The sequence below is a fragment of the Poecilia mexicana genome, unplaced genomic scaffold (assembly GCF_051168715.1).
Source record: "Poecilia mexicana isolate PSO_F unplaced genomic scaffold, ASM5116871v1 scaffold_23, whole genome shotgun sequence".
NCBI classification, from domain to species: Eukaryota; Metazoa; Chordata; class Actinopteri; order Cyprinodontiformes; family Poeciliidae; genus Poecilia; species Poecilia mexicana.
Window position 1 is genome coordinate 19,663,788 of NW_028263392.1, and position 21,451 is coordinate 19,685,238.

General features: G+C 49.3%; 1 protein-coding gene across 1 annotated transcript; it reads right to left on the bottom strand.

The window, feature by feature from the left end:
• Nucleotides 1-630: 630 nt before the first annotated feature.
• On the bottom strand, nt 631-19,882 carry hsd11b2 (hydroxysteroid (11-beta) dehydrogenase 2). The gene is made up of 5 exons (XM_088002995.1): nt 19,490-19,882; nt 8,396-8,608; nt 4,590-4,775; nt 3,507-3,644; nt 631-1,910 (listed from the first exon to the last, which is right to left on the bottom strand). The coding sequence occupies exons 1-5, from the start codon at nt 19,764-19,766 to the stop codon at nt 1,510-1,512; spliced, it is 1,215 nt and encodes a 404-aa protein (XP_087859121.1). The 5' UTR covers nt 19,767-19,882; the 3' UTR covers nt 631-1,509.
• Nucleotides 19,883-21,451: the final 1,569 nt, after the last annotated feature.

The window sequence follows — 21,451 nt, forward strand, 5'->3', positions numbered from 1 at the left end:
TTTGGATGGAAGTGCTTAATTAGATACTTTATTACACCGCAAATTACTAGTAGACATAGAGGGGAAGAACAGCAATGTTGGAGACAATGTGGACATCGGAACGCCAATCATTCTCATGTATTTTGGTCCTGCCCAAAGTTGGCAGCTTACTGGGATGGAGTCTGTAAGACTACTGGGATAATTTTGGGGTACGTCATCCCCAAAGATCCTAGAATTTTTCTGTTGGGGCTGATATCTGGAGAATTGTTTCACAAAGAGGATGAGTACCTTTTTAAAGTTCTATCAATTGCAAGCCAAAAAAGCAATTAGACAATCTTGGCTAAAGAAACCCCCCCCCCCCCAGCTGGACCACTGGAGGAGATTCACTCTATGGAAAAACTGGCATTTCTTTTACGTATGAAAGGACATTCTTGCAACAAACGTTGGTCTAAATGGCTGACATACAAGAGCAAGGAGGCATAACTAGGTGTAATATCTTGTTATATATATATATATATATATATATATATATATTTTTTTTTTTCTGTCTTTTTACTTAACTAAGAATCAGTGCCCCAAGTTCAGTGTGTGTTGTATGTTTTATTGTAATGAAAAATGTTAGAGTATTAAAAAAAATCAGCAGCTCTCATGTCTGAAAAAGTCAACTTTATTTCTATGAAAGAATAAACAAAGTGAACATATATTTTTGTTACAGTTTTTCATTTTTTGTATAAAATTCACAGTTTAAGTGGTAGAAGAAAATACACCATAAATAGTTGGATTATAAAACAATATAATGGGACGTTTCCACAGATGGTTCTTCAGACTCGGCACACACACACCGTCTCTCTCACACGCTCACTCACACAGATGTGTCCTCCAGTACACGGTACCAGACTGGCTCTGTAAATCTGCTACAAACTGGGACGGATTAAAACATTTCTGGTCCAGAGCCGGGATGTTTTAGGACGTTCTCGATCTGGTGATCTGATTGTTACATTCAGGCATAAAGTCTGGAGCATGTGTCTGATTAAGTAGATCTTTTCATTAAATATGTGCCTTAGACTGTTGCAATGTGCTACAGGTACAGCAGCTTTAACGCAGAAGAACTGAGGCTTAGTATCACCAATGTCTTCCATCGTATGGGGACTTTTATTTTGAAGTGATTGGCCACATCCTTTCAGAGGAGTGTGATGAGGTGAAACGGAGAGGCTGATGGTCGGACAGTAGCTTGTTTGACTGAGAGCGCTCACTTTAGGAGTTCAGACATGCCAACCGGGTGGAGTCTAAGGAGCCGGTGACAGAATGATTGACTTGAGCGCCCCCTTTGGTACATGTGTGGCATGAGGCTTCTGAAGGCACTCAGAGCACACCTGATGCTGTTCTCTGATCAACTCATGCTGCTACATCTAACAGGCTCCGCCCCTGACTTCCAGGTGAGTAGTCTCCTAGGTGGGCGGAGTCAAACAGTTACAGAACAAACAGGAGTGGTCTGGCTCTATGAGTGTTACTGGAGCGGTACTCTACTCTTTACAGCGGCTGCAGTTTCTCATCGTTGTTGTTGTTGAGGCTGAGGTTCGCCTCCAGACCCGACTGCTTCCTCAGCGCGCGCGGCATCAGCGTCTTCTTCACAAATAGTTTCTGCAGGAAGCGGTTGCTGATGCTGAGTGGGCAGTAGCTGTGAATGAAGTACATGAGGCCGATGCCAGGCCCGGCGTAGTAGCGCGCCTGCGGCTGCGGCGACAGCAGCGCATGGACGATGGCGTCCACCACAGGGCTGAGGTCTGGGTTGGCGTGCTCGGCGAAGCTCTGGAACAGGTCCTTGGTCTCGGCGATGTAGTCCTCGCCGTATTCCTCCATCAGCGCTGGTGGCAGACTCTGGAGGAGCTGCTGGTGTTGCTGCTCCCAGTAGGCGTTGTTGCTGGAGGGAGCTGGGAGCAGAAGATAGTGTTACCTTGGCAACCGACAAAGTCACAACATCATCTGTCTAGACAAATTTTACTACAACGACTAGTAATGCTGCCAAACTCGTCTGATGTGATGCATTAAAGGGCCAGCGCAGTCAGATAAGACGGCACGGCGTTCGGTCCTGGGTCAGGGCGTTCGGTCGTGAGTCAGGGCGTTCGGTCGTGGGTCAGGGCGTTCGGTCGTGAGTCACGGCGTTCGGTCGTGAGTCACGGCGTTCGGTCGTGGGTCAGGGCGTTCGGTCGTGTGTCAGGGCGTTCGGTCGTGAGTCAGGGCGTTCGGTCGTGGGTCAGGGCGTTCGGTCGTGGGTCAGGGCGTTCGGTCGTGTGTCAGGGCGTTCGGTCGTGTGTCAGGGCGTTCGGTCGTGAGTCACGGCGTTCGGTCGTGAGTCACGGCGTTCGGTCGTGAGTCAGGGCGTTCGGTCGTGTGTCAGGGCGTTCGGTCGTGAGTCAGGGCGTTCGGTCGTGTGTCAGGGCGTTCGGTCGTGAGTCACGGCGTTCGGTCGTGAGTCACGGCGTTCGGTCGTGGGTCAGGGCGTTCGGTCGTGTGTCAGGGCGTTCGGTCGTGAGTCAGGGCGTTCGGTCGTGGGTCAGGGCGTTCGGTCGTGAGTCAGGGCGTTCGGTCGTGGGTCACGGCGTTCGGTCGTGGGTCACGGCGTTCGGTCGTGGGTCACGGCGTTCGGTCGTGGGTCACGGCGTTCGGTCGTGGGTCAGGGCGTTAGGTCGTGGGTCACGGCGTTAGGTCGTGGGTCAGGGCGTTCGGTCGTGGGTCACGGCGTTAGGTCGTGGGTCAGGGCGTTCGGTCGTGGGTCACGGCGTTAGGTCGTGGGTCAGGGCGTTCGGTCGTGAGTCAGGGCGTTCGGTCGTGAGTCAGGCTTTCCTTCTTCCCTGCAGGTTGGTTCTGGTCCAGCTCAGTTTGGACCTGTAACCAAACAGCTTTTAATTAATGTTCTGAGACGGGATCCTTGGGATGTGAAGAGCCTCAGAACCTCTCAGACATTAGTTCGGTGTACCAAGAGGTTCTGTTTGACTGCAAACTGGACGTTTCTTCTTCTTTTAGGGCAGATTGGACGAGAAAGCAAGCAGGAAAGAGTGGAGATCTTTTCAGGGATCAAGAATCAGACTCTAGTTATTATGGATCAATAACTATTATATGTCAGACTCCGCAGGGAAGGTTTCTGGTCATCCGTAATTTTTATTAGTTTGGTTTATTAAACTAAAAACTGATCTGTACTGGTGTTGAGCTGGGAAGCCGACTGACCAGCTGACTGAGGTAAACTTTCTCATAAATGTGGAGAGTTTTGATCCAAATGATTTCATTTTCTTTAAATTTGTTTACATGATATGTTTATTTTAAGACATCTAGTCATCGTTGGGTGCTCTGTCCCATCAGAAGCTGATACAGGTGTAGATCTGGACAATGGCCAGCAGGGGGAGCTGCTCTGCTCTTTCTGTGCCAACTCCACATCAGACCTGCATAATGAGCAGCCATAATGTTCACTTTAACACCGGTAGCTGCCCCTTGCATGTGATGCCAGGTCGGCGTCTGGGGGCGGGGCTTACCTGTCTTATACGAGGACGGCAGGATGGTGCTCACTTTGACCCCCCAGGGAACCAGCTCATGCCTCAGGGTTTCAGTGAACAGGTTCAGCGCCGCCTTGGATGCTCCGTACGCCGCCAGGCAGGGGAACGGCTGGTCACCTGGAAGACGAGGTCGGAGCGTCACTCTGATGTCACACACAGACTGACCAATGAGATGCCTGCTCTGCCCACCGTCGGCCCCCAGTGGGTCAGCGCAGAGCTGGACTTTAATGGGTTAATGTCACAAACACAGTTTCTCAACTTGTTGTCCTGGCTGGAAAATATCTGGCCTGAAGATCTGTGATTGATTAGTTTTGGCTCCCAGACAGTTTGAGTTGGAGAGGCTCAGTCTGTTTGCTTTGGCAGGTGTCTGATTCTGGAGCGGTTCAGAGTCCTGCCAAAGTATTTACACCCCATGAACTCTTTCACTCTCTGTCACTTTGCAGCCAAATGCTGAACCAACAGAAAGTTGGTTCTGACTGAATAGGAGAGAAAAGCACTGACAGTTTTCAGCATTTTCACTGAGAAATACCGGTAACGGGGCGAACCCCTTAGTCCTGATCCACCTGAATTAAATCCAATCTAACTTTCAGACGTCGGAGCAAGGAACCAGAATGCAGATGTTCTGGTTCTGGCCTCAGAGGTTCTCCAGAACCTCCAGCACCATGGAGACCCAGCGGGTCCGGGAGGACGGAGTTCATGAGTTTACAGCAGAGTCAGGTTCTACAACAGGGGAGGGAACTCCCAGCCCTCCAGGGCCGGAGTCCTGCAACTCTTAGACGTCTCCCTGGTCCATCACACTTCAAACAGCTGAATCTCCTCCTCAGTGCAGGCAGGTTCTCCAGAGTCCTGCTAAAGACCTCATTATGTGACTCAAGTGTGTTGAAGTAGACACATATAAAGGTTGCAGGACTCCAGGCCTGGAGCTGCCCACCCCTGTTCTACAAAAACATACCGACTGCTGGGCTCTGAATATAAATGCATGCCACACCTTGAGTTATGTACTGTGTGTGTGTGTGTGTGTGTGTGTGTGTGTGTGTGTGTGTGTGTGTGTGTGTTACACACCAGCTGGGCTGGAGATGTTGACGATGCGACCTTTGGCCTGTCGCAGCAGCGGCAGGAAGCTCTTGGTGACGCTCACTGTGCCGAAGAAGTTTACTTCCATGCAGCCTCTGAAGTTGGACATCAGGGACAGCTCTGCGTCTCCCAGGTTCACACACACTCCTGCGTTGTTGACCAAACCCCACAGACCTGCACACACACACACACACACACACACGCACACACACACAGTCATTAAGTGGGAGCTGAGGCCTGTGGGCTGAGTCTAAATGGTTCTGGTTTGACTTTAACTTTCTGAATGTTAATGTTTGATGTTGGAGCAAAGTGGAAAAACACAGGCGGCTCTGGCCTAAGGAACCAACTGATGTCCTGACTGAACCAGGCTCTGGGGCTGCGGGGTCTCAGTGACGGACCTCCACTCCATGTTTATGGGTCAGCCGCAGAAACCTGCCAACGGTCTCCGAGGGTTTATGTAACATCTGCAGGGTGGCTACGTGCAGATAAGACCGCGGTTGGGTCACCAACAGTCAGCCTGTCTCTCCCCGTCTGTAAACAAGCATCACTCGCCCCGTCTGGGGTCAATGACCCAGAATCCCAGGCTTTGTTTTCGGTCGCCGTGGGATCCGTGTTTAGGTCTGAGAATGGCCTGCAGAGGCCTCAGAGGGAGTGACCAGGAGACTTCCTGTCCCATAAGGTTCTCATCATGTGAAACCGGAACCAGTCAGCTCAACAGAACCTCAGATTATTCTTGGAACTCGGCTTGTTTATCAAGACAAAGAGATGATTTAAAAGTTTCCACTTGAGGCAGAAACTTTGACCTCCAAAGAAGTTCAAACTCAATACCTGCAAAGCAAGCCCGGATCATACACCTTCCACCACTGTGCTTAGGCTGCATCATTCCATCGTTCCCACCAGTCCTGTTCAGTCTGCTTTAGTCCAACTCCGGTCCATGTGCTATAAAGTCCAGTCCAGTTGGTGTGAATGCTAATTGACCTTTGACCTCTGGTCCTCCAAACCTTGGTCTGGGTTCCATTGAAGTAAACTCTGGTTCACTTTGAATGTGAACGCCAAGTGAACTGCTCCAAACTGACCGCTCCAAAAGCAGGAAGTGGACTACAGTGCAGGGCATTCTGGGTAAATACAACCAAAGCTAACGTGCTAACCTACTGCTAGCAGCAGAAATGGCTCCTGGTTTTCAGCCAAAGACTAAAGAGAAATCCTCCAACCGCTAAAATCTGACGCCTCCATCTTGTTTCCATCTGGTGAAGAAGGAAGTTCCTCTCAGAGTCTTCCGAGGTTTTTGTGTCATTTCCTACAGGGGTTCTTGGTGCAGCGCCCCCACAGGCCAGGAGGGGAACAGGCTGGTTTGGAGCAGATGATGGAGTTCTGGTTCCATTAGAACAAGGTCTACCGGACCATCAGGAGGAAGTCAGCCTGAGAGATGGTGTGAGGTGTTTGAACAAAATCAGGTTAAACCAGAATAAAAACAAATCATTGTTTTTATTGCCTTTATAAAAACTCAGAACAGTAATGGCTTAAAATGCGTCTGGAGATCAAAGATGGGATCTAAAGAGGAAACAAAGCAATCTGCCCAAGGCCAGATTCATTCGTCCAGATGTGCTGTGTCCACCCAGACCATGGACATCTCGTCTTTCATTCCTCCATCCCTCCATCCCTCAACTTGTCTTTCTGGGACACATGTCCCGGGGACATTTGAGGACAAAGCAGCGTCTGCAGCCTCAACAAACCCTTGAATACTTCTGCAACCGAAGGATTAAACAAATCTGCTCAATGTTCCATAAACATTTTCTCACTCAGCACAGGAGGTCCCAATACATCCCTGACTTTTCCTGGAAACTTGGCCCAGACCTCAAACCGCTGCGTTAAACTTTAATGACTCATGTGATGAAGACTTCTGATCTTTGTCCTCAGAAGTGAGGAGAGTCACCGCGGAGAGCTTTATGTCCCCACAAAATGAGAACAAATAGAAGCCCTGAGAGAGAGAGTGTTTGTGACCTTTCCCTTCATTCCTTACAACACACACACACAGCAGCCAGCGTATCCCTGAATGACTGTCAGTAGCAGCCAACTCTCTGAGCTCTAATTATGAAGCCTGTGGGAGCTGCAGCTCTGAGCCAATCACAGAGAGTCTGACTCCCGGGTGAAACACGAGACCGCCCCCTCTGCTTTTCGTCCCAGTGGACGCCGTGGCTCTCGGACTGGTCCCAGAACAGCTGCTTGTTCCAGGGTTTCCTAGAAGGCTGCGGCACAAACAGTCCACTGGACTGGAGGGATCAGCAGAACCAGCAGAGGAAGTCAAACTTGGACTGGAATGCATGCGGCTGGAGAGCTTCACTCAGATTAACTCAGAATCGGTCCAAAATGGTCGGCGACTCTGTGACCTATATGTCCATCTGCACTAGTTTTCATGGTCCAAACCATTCGGACCTGTTGAGTGGATGTTCGTCCCTCTGGTCCCAGTCCTCCTGTTCATCACTGCCTGCAGCTGCTGCCAAACATCTGGAGCTCATGACTTTCTCCACGTTTCCCCAAAACACCGTCCCCCAGGTCCCCCAGGTCTCCCTCCCCCAGGTCTCCCTCCCCCAGGTCTCCGTCCCCCAGGCCTCCCTCCCCCAGGCCTCCCTCCCCCAGGTCTCCGTCCCCCAGGTCTCCCTCCCCCAGGTCTCCGTCCCCCAGGTCTCCCTCCCCAGGCCTCCCTCCCCCAGGTCTCCGTCCCCCAGGTCCCCCAGGTCTCCGTCCCCCAGGTCTCCCTCCCCAGGCCTCCCTCCCCCAGGTCTCCGTCCCCCAGGTCCCCCAGGTCTCCGTCCCCCAGGTCCCCCAGGTCTCCCTCCCCCAGGTCTCCCTCCCCCAGGTCTCCGTCCCCCAGGCCTCCCTCCCCAGGTCTCCCTCCCCCAGGTCTCCGTCCCCCAGGCCTCCCTCCCCCAGGTCTCCCTCCCCCAGGTCTCCCTCCCCCAGGTCTCCGTCCCCCAGGTCTCCCTCCCCTAGGTCTCCGTCCCCCAGGCCTCCCTCCCCCAGGTCTCCCTCCCCCAGGCCTCCCTCCCCCAGGTCTCCCTCCCCCAGGCCTCCGTCCCCCAGGTCTCCCTCCCCCAGGTCTCCCTCCCCCAGGTCTCCCTCCCCTAGGTCTCCGTCCCCCAGGCCTCCCTCCCCCAGGCCTCCCTCCCCTAGGTCTCCGTCCCCTAGGTCTCCGTCCCCCAGGCCTCCCTCCCCTAGGTCTCCGTCCCCCAGGTCTCCCTCCCCCAGGTCTCCCTCCCCCAGGTCTCCGTCCCCCAGGTCTCCCTCCCCCAGGTCTCCGTCCCCCAGGTCTCCGTCCCCCAGGCCTCCCTCCCCCAGGCCTCCCTCCCCCAGGTCTCCCTCCCCCAGGCCTCCCTCCCCCAGGTCTCCCTCCCCCAGGTCTCCGTCCCCCAGGCCTCCCTCCCCCAGGTCTCCCTCCCCCAGGCCTCCCTCCCCTAGGTCTCCGTCCCCCAGGTCTCCGTCCCCCAGGCCTCCCTCCCCCAGGTCTCCCTCCCCCAGGTCTCCGTCCCCCAGGCCTCCCTCCCCCAGGTCTCCCTCCCCCAGGCCTCCCTCCCCCAGGTCTCCGTCCCCCAGGTCTCCCTCCCCCAGGTCTCCGTCCCTCGGCTCCCATCAAACTTTACTCCTTTCAATCCATTTAAGGTTTGTTTTCCTGATGTCTTCATATCTGCATCCCACTGTGTGTTAGCTCAGGATGTTGTGTGTGTGTGTGTGTGTGTGTGTGTGTGTGTGTGTGTGTGTGTGTGTGTGTGTGCGTACATGCCTCCACCCTCACCCACCTCGGAGGCCCAGCTTGGCCTTGGTGTCCAGCAGCGCCTGCTGCACCTGCTGCGGCTGCGTGATGTCCACCTGCAAGAGGGTGAGGCGGGACGAGCAGCTTCTCCGCAGAGCTCTGGCTCCGTCTCCTTTCAGGTCCAGAACGGTGGCGAAAACGTCCAGACCCAGAGAGTCCAGATGCTTCGCTGCAGCATTCCCAAAGCCGGTGTCGCAGCCTGCAGGGACACAGAGGGAAAAGTGGGAACCAATGATGCTTCCTGCTTGCATGCCAAACCATCATTACATTTCATACTTAATTGCAAAAGTATTTAATGTAATTTAAAAGATGTAACTATATTACATTTCAGCTCTTGAGGTGTAAAAACATTGCTTCTGCACCATTTTTAAGTCTCACTTTCCTAAACTTTAAAAGGATCCAGGACTAGTTGAACATGTTGGCCTAAATATGTTGTTAGTTTTCTTTTTAACTAGAAATGTGCTGTTTGTATTACACCAAAACTCATAGTTACTTAAAAGAAATGCACATCTTTTGTTGTATTTTTCACCCATGGAGGTCGCCATTTCTTCACTGGCCATTCTGTAGTGAAATCTACAGAGTAAACACAGGAAGGCTAACTTTACCCCAGTAGTTGTTTATCATATTGTGTTTGACTGGTGTCATTTTAGATCATGCCACACGGTGTCACTATCGGCTGTTAATGAAAAAAATTAAATAATAATAATAATTGAGGCGAATCTGGATAATTTCCCACATGAAAGAAAGGAGAGCGCAGTGCGAGAAGGAGAGAAAAACAATGAAGGACTTTGAGCCATTTATACCAGCAGAACCAACGAAGCTAACAAGTGATCGTTACCTTAACGAGCTAAAAATAAATGCTGTGCTGAGAAAGGCAGAGCTGGACGCTCTTTGAGATGCTAACAGGAGCTATACGGCCTGCGGTACTGACATCACCGATGTGACCATGGTTCGGGTCGGTGGTGTCGCCGTTACCGCCATCTGAACCGGACACAGAGCTACAGACGCTGGGAGAAACGTCAAAGGCAAGCAGCGCTAACGGAGCCATTACTGCTGGAAATGCTAACGGAGCCATTACTGCTGGAAATGCTAACGGAGTCATTACTGCTGGAAATGCTAACGGAGTCATTACTGCTGGAAATGCTAACGGAGTCATTACTGCTGGAAATGCTAACGGAGTCATTACTGCTGGAAATGCTAACGGAGCCATTACTGCTGGAAATGCTAACGGAGCTATTACTATTACTACTATATACTATATATCAGTGTTGTGTTCAAGACCACCTAACCCGAGACCAAGACAAGACCAAGACCAGAGTGTATCGAGACCGAGACAAGACCAAGACTTTTGGGGTCCGAGACCAAGTCAAGACCAAGACCGAGGGGAGTCGAGACCGAGTCAAGACCAAGACCAGCTACAGCTACATGATACAATAAAATGTAAAATATGATCAAAATTGCTTCTCAGAATAATCTGAAAGATCCATATTCCCATAAAAACACCTAGATATTAAATACTTAATACATTTTACCAATATTAAATATTCCATTTCTGTGTTACAATGTGTGATGGTCTCGTGCCATCCCTAAAAACATAACACCCTGGGAATTTGCCCATATTGCTCATATAAGAATCCACCACTGTTGCACCATTAAACATAGCAATTGAGGCAATGCCCTGACGGTAAATAACACTCAACTATGAACACTGACCAAGGAGCAACAAGCAAGAAGTAACCAAACAGAAGGCGCTCATCGGGACTGTTTTCACTCTCTATCCCAGTACATGAAGCCAGGTAGTCTGACACCATGGCAGACATTACAGCTGCCACTTTGAACAAAAACAAAGAGCAATGTGCATGCTCTTTCGTTCTTGTGTTTTAGTTATTTGTTCATTTAAATATCAACGTACATAATTAAATAATGATGCAGTGTACACAGAGCATTACAAGAACAAAGAACGGGTGTTCTGTCAGGTCAGATCGTCATACGCTTAACACGAACTCACGGTGTTCTGTCAGATCAGCATACGTTGCCAGATAGTCGTACTCTTAGCTCAGACATGCATACGCTGTCATTACCATATGATTTTATTTAATCAGCAACATAGAATCATGACGTAGATCATCATACACTTGGTTATTAACAGTTGTATGGCATCCAGCTGCAGCCAGACCTGCTTTAAACACACTTTGAAACCACGACAACGCATGTATATCTATCTAGTTATCATATTATGTCATATTATAAACAATTTAATGACTTATTTTCGTCATAACTTGTTGCATATGCTGAACTGACAACTCCACTGACGGTCGGACTTCTTAAGGCGCATGCGCTGGCATGGTACTCACTGCATGTATGCTAGGAACATAGAATCATGACGTAGATCTGTTATTAACAGTTGTATGGCATCCTGACTTAGCGGTTAAGTGAGTTTTACACGGGCGTGTGTTGTAGCTGACTCCAGCTGCAGCCAGACCTGCTTTAAATACACTTTGCAACCATGACAACACATGTATATCTATATAGTTATCATTGAAAACAATTTAATGACTTATTTTCGTCATAACTTGCTGCATATGGTGAACTGACAACTCCTCTGACGGTCAGACTTCTTAATGCGCATGCGCAGGCATGGTAATCACTGCACGTATGCTATTCTGACAGTGTATGGTAATCTGATAGAACAACGGCTCTCAGTGAGTGACACTCCAGTCCTATCTAATAAATAAAGAGCCGTGGAGAAGAATCGACTGTTTCTGAATGTCACATCACTATATTGCAGACTTTTGGACATAGCGTTGTCCCATATATACGACAAGTCAGTCAACATCTCCGCACAATAATTCAGGCAGTGAGTGACTTTTTTTCATCACAAATTCTTATGTGTCTCTGTACAGCTAGCTTTGCTAACATCACGTTAACGGGGCTTACCTTCTTTGAGCTACTTTTCTAAGTGACGAAAATAGTTAGACGTTGTCCCCATCGTCTCTGAAAGTGAAGCGCTGCTGAGTTAGCTCTGGCCATCGGATTTCTTACTATTTATGCAGCGCTATTATATTACTGACGATTAGACAAACATTTTCTGCCGCTGAGAGAAAACCACTGCGCATGTCCTGGAGCGCCGCGTGCGAGTGAAAGGTGGGGAGGGGGAGGGGGAGAAACACGTAGTTGCTTGGATTTTAATCGGTGAGTTTTGCATCCACTGAAAACAAAGATGTTAACAAATAAACTGGACAGTATGCTGCACGTTTAGTGATATTTTCACAGTTGCGGTCTCGACTGGTCTTGAAATAAAATGCCGAGTCCTCAGAGCCCGAGACCGAGACAAGACCGAGACCAAATACGGTCGAGTCCGAGACGAGACCGAGACCTTCAGAAAACGGTCTTAAGACCGGACTCGAGACCAAGACCGATCTCGAGTACCACAACACTGCTATATATCTACTATTAATTTTTCATATATTTATGTGATGGGAACAAACAGCAACAGCCTTTCTCTCCAGCACTCATACATACTGATCTATACACACAGTCACATCCATCAATACCTTACATGTAATATATATATATATATATATTCAGTCCAGAAATGTGCAGTTCTAGGCACAAGCAAGATACTGCGCAGAACCCTCAAGCTCCCAGGCCTCTGGTGGAGGACCCGAGCTCAGAGGATGAAAGAGACCACCCACGGAGGGTGAGAAGGGAATTTTATATATGTGTATATATATATATATATATATATATATATATATCGGACTAGAGAAGTGTGGTCAGATGGTTACAAAGAGAGGGAAGGTCGTCCGCACAGAAGGGGTCTCACTCCCAGAAGGAACAATAGCAGACATAGAGCACAGCTACAAGTACCTGGGAATACTTTAGGGAATACCTAAAATTGCTCTAAATGAATTTCTGCCATTTGGGGCTTTTTGCTTTGTGAATCTGGTGCAGAAGTAAATCACTCAGCTTCAGGTTTGATTCTTCTGACTAGAAGAGGCAAAGAAAGTGACATTTGTTCAATTCAGTTTTATGTTCTAATGATATGAATCTCTTTGAACTGGCTTGTTTTCTCCAAATAAACTGAATTCAGAGCAAACCTATTAGAAGCATTTGACTGGTTTCAACCTGCAGCCGCTGCTTTAAGACTTGGAGGTGGATAAACTCAACATGCTGGGAGAAAAAGAAAATAATCCATATTGACGTCATTTTCATTGCTTTAATTGATGATTCTGGCAGAACCAGCTGGTTCTGTTGGGCTCATACCCGATAAATGGATTTTCAGGTTTCTGATGTCCATCCTCTCTGGTCTTCAGACTTGTGTCATTGTCCAGTTCTCCCACAGTCTGATCTGCAGCAGAACTTTCTGTTCTCTTTGGGCCTCTTTGTGCGGCAGCTCTGCTGGCGAGAGCGGCGAGGCGTTGGCACGCTACTGCTGCCGTGTTCCTGGAGGACGTCCAGCATCGCGTCCTGAGAAAGGAGCCGCTGAGTGGGAGTGAAATCCATCCTCTGCTCGGCTCCCCACTGCAGGCCGAGCCAGCCGGCTTCACCTGCCGGATTATTCTGAAAGCAGGGGTGGACGGAGAGGTGGGGGTCAGACCAGAGCCGGGGGTGCGAGCCGCTGCACAGTGGAGTAGATTTAAATCTACAGAGATTGAATCAAAGTTCACGTTAACTGCCGCTCAGTCAGACACCAGCTGGAACATCAGCCTCCCAGAGACACAGCATGTTCTTACAATATGCTCACCACAGGGGGGCGCTCATGCACACGGACTGGACGGACGAAGAAGCAGCAGCAGAAAAACCATTCAAAGTGGAACCAACAGTATGCATCATTTCACCTCCCCTCAGGCTTTGTTGTCCTGGGGAGAAAGCCCTTTTACTGTCGCAGCAAGAATGCAACATGGCGTCATGCTGAGCCTGGTGCTTTATTCTCAGCCAAGGAATAATCTCTTGGTGCACCAACTAACTATTAGCTAATTATTAATCAGTTGTTAACTAATAGTTTAATTGAGCTTACATAATTCATGTTTGAGTTTTAGAGTAACTGGTGAATGCTTGCATCTGATTGGAGGAGACCTCAGTGCTTCCCTCTGTTTGCAGGGTGAGCTGGGGTCAAGAGTCCAGTTTTAGACAAAGGAGGACAGCTGAACATGTTGGAATGCTATCCAACCCCGAGCGGGGGGCAAGGTGGTTATGCAATGGGGCCAAGGCTCCAAGGGGCCCCACGGTGAAGAAACAAACAAACGCTGTCAGATACAGAGATACGAACAGGGTTAGAAACACACATCTGTGTGTGTGTGGAGGCCAGCAGCAACATCTGCAGCTCAGATTACTGAGGCAGAAGGGGTCTGAAGAGTCTGGGTTCCGCATGATCCGCATGGTCCACAAGGTTCACATGGTCCTCTTGGTTCCACATGGTCCGTTTGATTTCACATGGTTCACAAGGTTCACATGGTCTGCTTGGTTCCACATGGTCCGCAAGGTTCTGCATGGTCCACAAGGTTCCACATGGTCCAGGTTCTACATGATCCAGGTTCCACATAGTCTGCAAGTGTCCACATGGTCCGCAAGTTCCATATGGTTCAGGTTCCACATGGTCTGCTTGGTTCCACATGGTCCGTTTGATTCCACATGGTTCACAAGGTTCACTTGGTTCACAAGGTTCACATGGTCCGCAAGGTTCCACATGGTCCAGGTTCTGCATGATCCAGGTTCCACATAGTCCCCAAGTGTCCACATGGTCTGCAAGGTTCTATATGGTTCAGGTTCCACATGGTCTGCTTGGTTCCACATGGTCCGTTTGATTCCACATGGTTCACAAGGTTCACATGGTTCACAAGGTTCACATGGTCCGCAAGGTTCCACATGGTCCAGGTTCTGCATGATCCAGGTTCCACATAGTCCGCAAGTCTCCACATGGTCTGCAAGGTTCCATATGGTTCAGGTTCCACATGGTCTGCTTGGTTCCACATGGTCCGCAAGGTTCCATATGGTTCAGGTTCCACATGGTCTGCTTGGTTCCACATGGTCCGCAAGGTTCACATGGTCCAGGTTCCACAGGAACCAGTTCTCACTTTGGGTCAGCTGGCTCCAGGAGAACATGGAGATTAAACTTGATGTTCTCAGAAACGTTAAGAAGATTCTCTGATCTGGTTTCTGAATCTCGGGTTCATCAGGTTCTGATGGTTTCTTATGTTTCTGATGAACGGGTTCATCATCGGGTTCATCAGAAATATTTCTGAAGGATTTTTATGAAATTGTTTTAATGTTCTCCCTCCTTCTGCAATCCAGCTCTGGTTCCGAATCGTCTGCCTTCGCTCAATACACCTGAAGATACGAGGATTTTTTTATTACTGTTTCAGGAACCCCTGATCATTGATGGAACTCCTCTTGTGTCTTCATACACGTATTTATAGACATGTAGAGAGTCAGAGTGTGAACATTCGGCTTTACTAAGGTGTGGTGTTCTCTTATGCTGGTTTGGGAACTTTCCATACGAAGGTTTCTTGTATTTACGTTTGTATTTGGACCTAAGGAAAGATTTGCATCAGTTTTACCGAGAACATTTGAAACAAAGTTTTCACCTTGTGTTTCCTTCATTTTAAGATGTAATTTCTTTTCAGCAGAGATAAGAATCTCTGCTGAAATGAGGTGAGAATCAGTCAAAGGAGACCTGTGTCACTTTGACTGATGGTGCAGACGTTTTGTGGAAATATGCTTTGTGTTCTATGGCTCCATTAAAATTTCAAAGACGTGAAAGAAGAGACCAGAGAGTTTATAAATCAGTCAGGAAGGTCGATCATGCAGCCGGGAGCCATACCTTAAGGTCAGGGTAAGATCTCTGGTTTCAACAACAACAAAAAGACTGTTGATAGCAGAGACCTGGAGGGGCTTGGTCTGCTTTCCACAACCTGGAGGAAATAAAAGTGTCCACTTCCATCTGAAGTTCTTCCTTGATTTTCTGGGCGTTATGTTTTATTCTGGAAGTCGAAGGTGTTCTTTCAGAGAGAATTGAAAGCTTCACTGGTGACCCAGAAGATCTCCTAACTGGATCCCAAGATAGACAAACTTTTCTTGCTGCTCGTAACACTAATTGGAAGAAAGACGATGCTGCCTAGCGTCTGAGCAGAAAGAGGCAGAAAAACATCTTTCTGGTGACATTTGGAAAGATGTCTGAAGATTGGAGGAAGAGGAAGGACAGATGTTGGTTTACTTCACCAACTAAATGATGAATTAGTGTGGAGCGCTCTGGTAGGTCCTGTAACTGCTGTGTTTGGACCTGTTAGACTCTGAGGCACCTGTGGGGGGTTCGGTTGGGCTCAGTTGGTCCGCCGGTTGCCAGGCTGGAGACAGCAGGAATGAGGATCAGAGAGCTGTTGAGCAATTTGTGGATCTCTGGGCATGCTCCAAGATGTTCTCTGTCTCCAGGTTATGTAACAGCCAGAAGATGGGAAAATATTTCATGAGACTCGTGATCACGCCGTGTCCCAATAACAAATCTGAAATACTTTGAGGTGGTCTTTATTACTGGAGTCTCATTAAAACCATCAGAGCCTGAACCACTGCCCCCTGCTGCTCTCAGGTCTGTAATGAGATCAGACTCGTCAGGTTCTGTTGTTTCTTCATAAATAACATCAGATGTTCTTCCTCTGCTGGCGTTTATCCAAACATTTCATCATGTCTCCTATGGTGTCCAGACGCTGATTCTGTGGTGCTGCAGAGGGTTCTGTGCTACCAGACCATCGTGACGTGTTTCTGTGGCGAATCCAGACGAGTCTCTGCACAAATATTAAGCAACTTTCTGCAGCTCTGGGATGTTTTCCTCACTTTCTACAGACAGCAAAGGTCAGCATTGCTTCATCTGAGAGAAAAACTCTCCATAAGCAGAAATCACTCAAGCACAGTGGATTGCACAACACTCTGACGAGCACCAAGCACAGAACGAGGCGAACTCTTCGCCACCGATTGACTTGGTCTTCACATAAAGCTGAACTCTGATGAACTCGGCAGCAGCAGCACGGGGAGGAGGGGCGCGTGTGGGAACAGAAAAACACGAAATGTCAGAGGCAAAAATAGCAAGAGGACAAAGAAAAAGTCATGGAACATGGAGAGGACTTGGCGAAAAACGAACCTAAACCAGGAAAAGAAGGCAGAACCGAGAAAAACAAGAACAGGAGAAATAAAAAGCAAAATAATGAAAGCAATAAAAACGACCAGGGCAAGGGAAAAAAGGCTAGACTAAAGCACTTTGACACACGTCTGTGGTCAATGACTTGTCAAAGGTAGGACCTGGATAAAGACTCAATGAACAGAACAGAACCTGGCAGCTGACCCGAGTTCAAACCGCTGCATTCCTTTCCGAGTCTCCTCCAAGTCTCCTAAAAATCCCTTCCAACTTTCCTCCGAGTCTCCTCTGAGTGTCCTGCCTACAGAGTTGACGCTGCATCCCGGTCCAGGAAGGCAGCAGCTACTGTCCCGTAGCTCTCTTCCACCACAGGGAGAGTTCGCCTGACGCTGTGGAGTCCTCTGGACCTGTGGACCAGCGATCCGGGTCGTGGACCACAGAGACTCGTGGAACTGTGGGACATCCAAGTCTCCAGATGTTTTATCCCGACCTCAGAGCCCGGTGGGTCATTATGGCCATCCCGGTTCTGTCCATCCAAGTCCAGTGTCTCCTCTCTGGTCTCGACTGTCCAGAGGACTCTTCAGTTCAGCGGCCATCTTGTTCCGAGACAAGAGGCTTTTGGTGTGGAATGACCTTTAACCTGAAGCCTGTAGAGTCTGAGGTGGAGCTCTGAGGATTCTGGTCGTTTCTCTGACCTTTGACTTCTGAACCTGCTTGACAGGTTGACAGCTGAAAAGATGTTTTCCTGTCTGGGTGGAGTCCAGATGGTTTGGACATGACGTTTGACCCTCCCCAGGTTGCTGATCAGTTTTTGTAGAAAGGATGATCAATTTATTAGATCGGAGCCTGGTCGTCTCACTTATGACCTCTGAAATTTCAATGGCGGCGTCTCAGAGGACATTTGGAGGTGTGCTATATGCAGACGGCTGCTTGGTGACGTTAAGGTCACGGACGGAAATGGAATGTCTTATCTGCCTCTGGCCAAAGGTTAAAGGTCGCCAGGATTGCTTGCATCATTTAAGCATTTCTCTGACACATGTTGCATTTTCCTGATGTCAGTTAGAGGCGGAGCTTATATGCCGCTAACAGCAGGCCGCCTGACGGCTCCCGGTCTCCATGGCAACGCCTGTTTTACCTTTTGGTGTGGTATCACCTTTAACCTGAAGCCTTGTAGAGTCTGAGGTGGAGCTCTGAGACTTCTGGTCATTTCTCTGACCTTTGACCTCTGGACCTGCTTGACAGGTTGACAGCTGAACCTGTTGGAGGGGCCATATGGGAATGTTTCCACCGCGGGAGAGTTACTAAAGAAACACACACACACTGAAACACACACACGGAAACACACACACACTGAACCACACACTGAAACACACACACACGCACACACACACACACACTGAACCACACACTGAAACACACACACGGAAACACACACACACTGAACCACACACTGAAACACACACACACACACACACACACACACACACACACACACACACTGAACCACACACTGAAACACACACACACACACACACACACACACTGAACCACACACTGAAACACACACACACACACACACACTGAACCACACACTGAAACACACACACACACACACACACACTGAACCACACACTGAAACACACACACACACACACACACACACACACACACTGAACCACACACTGAAACACACACACACACACACACACACACTGAACCACACACTGAAACACACACACACACACACACACACTGAACCACACACTGAAACACACACACACACACACACACACACTGAACCACACACTGAAACACACACACACACACACACACACACACACACACTGAACCACACACTGAAACACACACACACACACACACACTGAACCACACACTGAAACACACACACACACACACACACTGAACCACACACTGAAACACACACACACACACACTGAACCACACACTGAACCACACACTGAAACACACACACACTGAAACACACACACTGAAACACACACTGAAACACACATGCAGAAACACACACACACACTGAAACACACATGCAGAAACGCACACACACACCTAAACACACACACACACACACACTGAAACACACACACTGAAACACACACACGCACACACTGAAACACACATGCAGAAACGCACACACACACCTAAACACACACACACGCACACACCTAAACACAATGCAGAAACACACGTTTGCACTGCTATTTTTGTGGGTTTTTTCCATTGACGTCCTTTCATTTCTGCAGCCTAACCCTTATCCTAATCAACCAAACTCAATTCACATCTTAGTCCTAAATCTGACCCCTGATCCCAAAACAGCGTTTCTCCTTGTGGGGACCAGGCTCCGGTCACACAAGGAGCAGTGGGTCCCCACAATGTAGTGTCAGGAGAATGGTTCCCACAAGGTACTACAAACAAACACACACACACACAGACACACACACACTGCCTGTTATCAGCTGGATTTCTAAAAATGTGGGACAAAAACACAAATCAGACCAGAAAACACACAGCAGATCTTATTGACTTTTAATATGAAGGGGACTCCCGCCACCACACACACTGAAAACAAACACACACATTCACACACACCCACAGCTAGCTCAGGATAGCTAGCTGTTAGCTGCTCTCCATGTATTCAAACTGAGATTTTGTTTGAGGAGAAGTGAAAAACTGTGTTTGTGGTTTTATTTGGAACCTGCAGGAAACTTACCAAACGAGTCTCTAAAGCAATATTTCCACATTTTTCTGACCTTTGACCTTTTTATTGCTCTGGGCTCCTTGCAGGTCTGTGCAGCTAAACGTGAAGCAGCGTCTCAGACATGAACTCCCAGCAGGGAGCCGCCTGCACGCGTTCTGCTCTCAGCTCGCCTCTCAGAGTGCGGCGCACCTGAGGAAGGAGGCGGAGCCTCCCCTTACCTGTGATGAAGACGGCCTTGCCCTGCGCGGGCGGGCCGGGCGGCGGGCCGGTCCCGGAGTTGGAGCGGACACAGTAGACGACGGCCAGCAGAACCAGCAGCAGCACGGCCGGCAGGCAGAACGCCCACAGCCGCTCCACCAGAACCGTGGCCCCCAGCCAGGCCACCAGGGTGGGCCCCGCGCTCAGGTGGGACGCCAGGATCTTCTTCATGGCCCCGCCCACAAACACCGTCACCACGGCCAGGTAGATCCAGAAGGGAAGGTTGTAGTCGTCCATCGTGTTCCAGGGGTCGGTTCAGTCTCTCTCTGCTGAACACACTCCTCTCTCTCTGCTGAACACACTCCTCTCTCTGACTGTCTGCAGGAGAGTGCAGCCCTCCGGCTCCACCGCTCAATATATAGAGGCTGCAGGGGGAGGGGCAACAGGCTGCATTTAATCTGCACACACACACTGGTATCTGACCAGCCTCGCTGCTGATTGGAGCTTTGGTCACGTCTCTGATGTGCAGAGAGGAAGAAATGGAGCTGCTGATTGGCTGGAGGGAGTCACTGCTCTGAGGGGCCCCATCCAAGGGACCCATCTGTCCCCATCTGTCCCCCAGCAGGTCTGAGCAACAGAAAATGATCAAAGTCCAGAAGCTTCTTCCTCACATCCAAAGCCTGCTGGCCTTCAGCGCCTGTCAGTTGCCATTTGCTCCACTAGGTGTCACTGTGTCCCTCAGCAGAGCTTTTAGCATCTTGGTTTAAAACAAGAAAATATTCAAGAAAGAAAAGTTTTATGAAGCGTTTTGTTTTCTGAGGAGCAGAGAGACGAGGCGCCAGGGGAATCTTTAAATCTGGACTTCCAGATGACCTGAGCTCCGTCTCCCAGCAGTCACGTGACGGCGTGACATCAGCGGTCACGTGCTACCTGCTTGGTGGTTGAATCATTTCCTGTTTGCTTTGACTCGCTGTGATGCTGACAGTTCCTGAGGAAGTAACCCCGGCTCACGATGTGGCTGCCGCCGTGCTTCGCTGTGGCCGAGACGTTTTTATAGACCCTTCCTGGTTTCTTCCGGTGCTGGGCGGCCAATCATAAGCCAACCCTGGCTAACCCATTTTGCTATTACGGTTACAGATGTATAAAAATCTAACGTAATAATGAGAAGCGACGCGTTGCCCAGAGGGTGAAACGACCCCTGGCGCTGCTGATGCACCCAGGAAACCCTGCTTCATTCACTCTTTCCTGCCTGGAGGTTCCAGTTTGTCCCATCAGACCAGAAGACGTCCTGCGTCCAGGCTTGCAGTTTGTAGTCCAGACTTGAGGAAAACTCGGCTGTCTCATGGAGAACAGATGGAAACTACTGTCCTGCCCCTCGCAGCCTCTCTGCCGCTTACTGTCTTTCATTAGAAAAGTTTTTTATATTTCTCTCCCCAGCAGATGTTTGTTTCTCAGAAGAGAAAGGAAGAAATGTCAGGTTTCATCATTTCGTCTCTACCTGGCATGCTAACAGGGAGCAGCTGTAACTTCAACACGTCGTTCCTGAACCTTCCAGTAAGGCTGCTCCGTTTCTCTGCAACGAGGAAAAGCGACATTAGGAGGATGAAGGCCGGCAGCACCCGCTGAGAGGAGCAGCAGCTGAAAGCTCTCGGAAAATCTGACACGACTCTTTGTTCAGAGAGCTGAACTCGTCTGACCCAAGACGGGACAAAAGCAGCGACCAGCAGACACACACTTACTGCTGGACAGCAGCTGGGAGGAACAGGAAGTTCCTGCAGGCTGCAGTCGGACAAAATAAAAGCACTCTGACGCCTCCACCTGGTCGTCTGTCCCTGTCCTCCTGGAGCTGATGGAGGAACAGCTGATCAAATATTCACTCCAGTTTTATTGATGATGCAACATTTCACAACAAATGTTGTCTTTACAAAAAATCAATAATAAATTGCTAACGATCATCAATCATCAAGAGTCAAACTTCGATG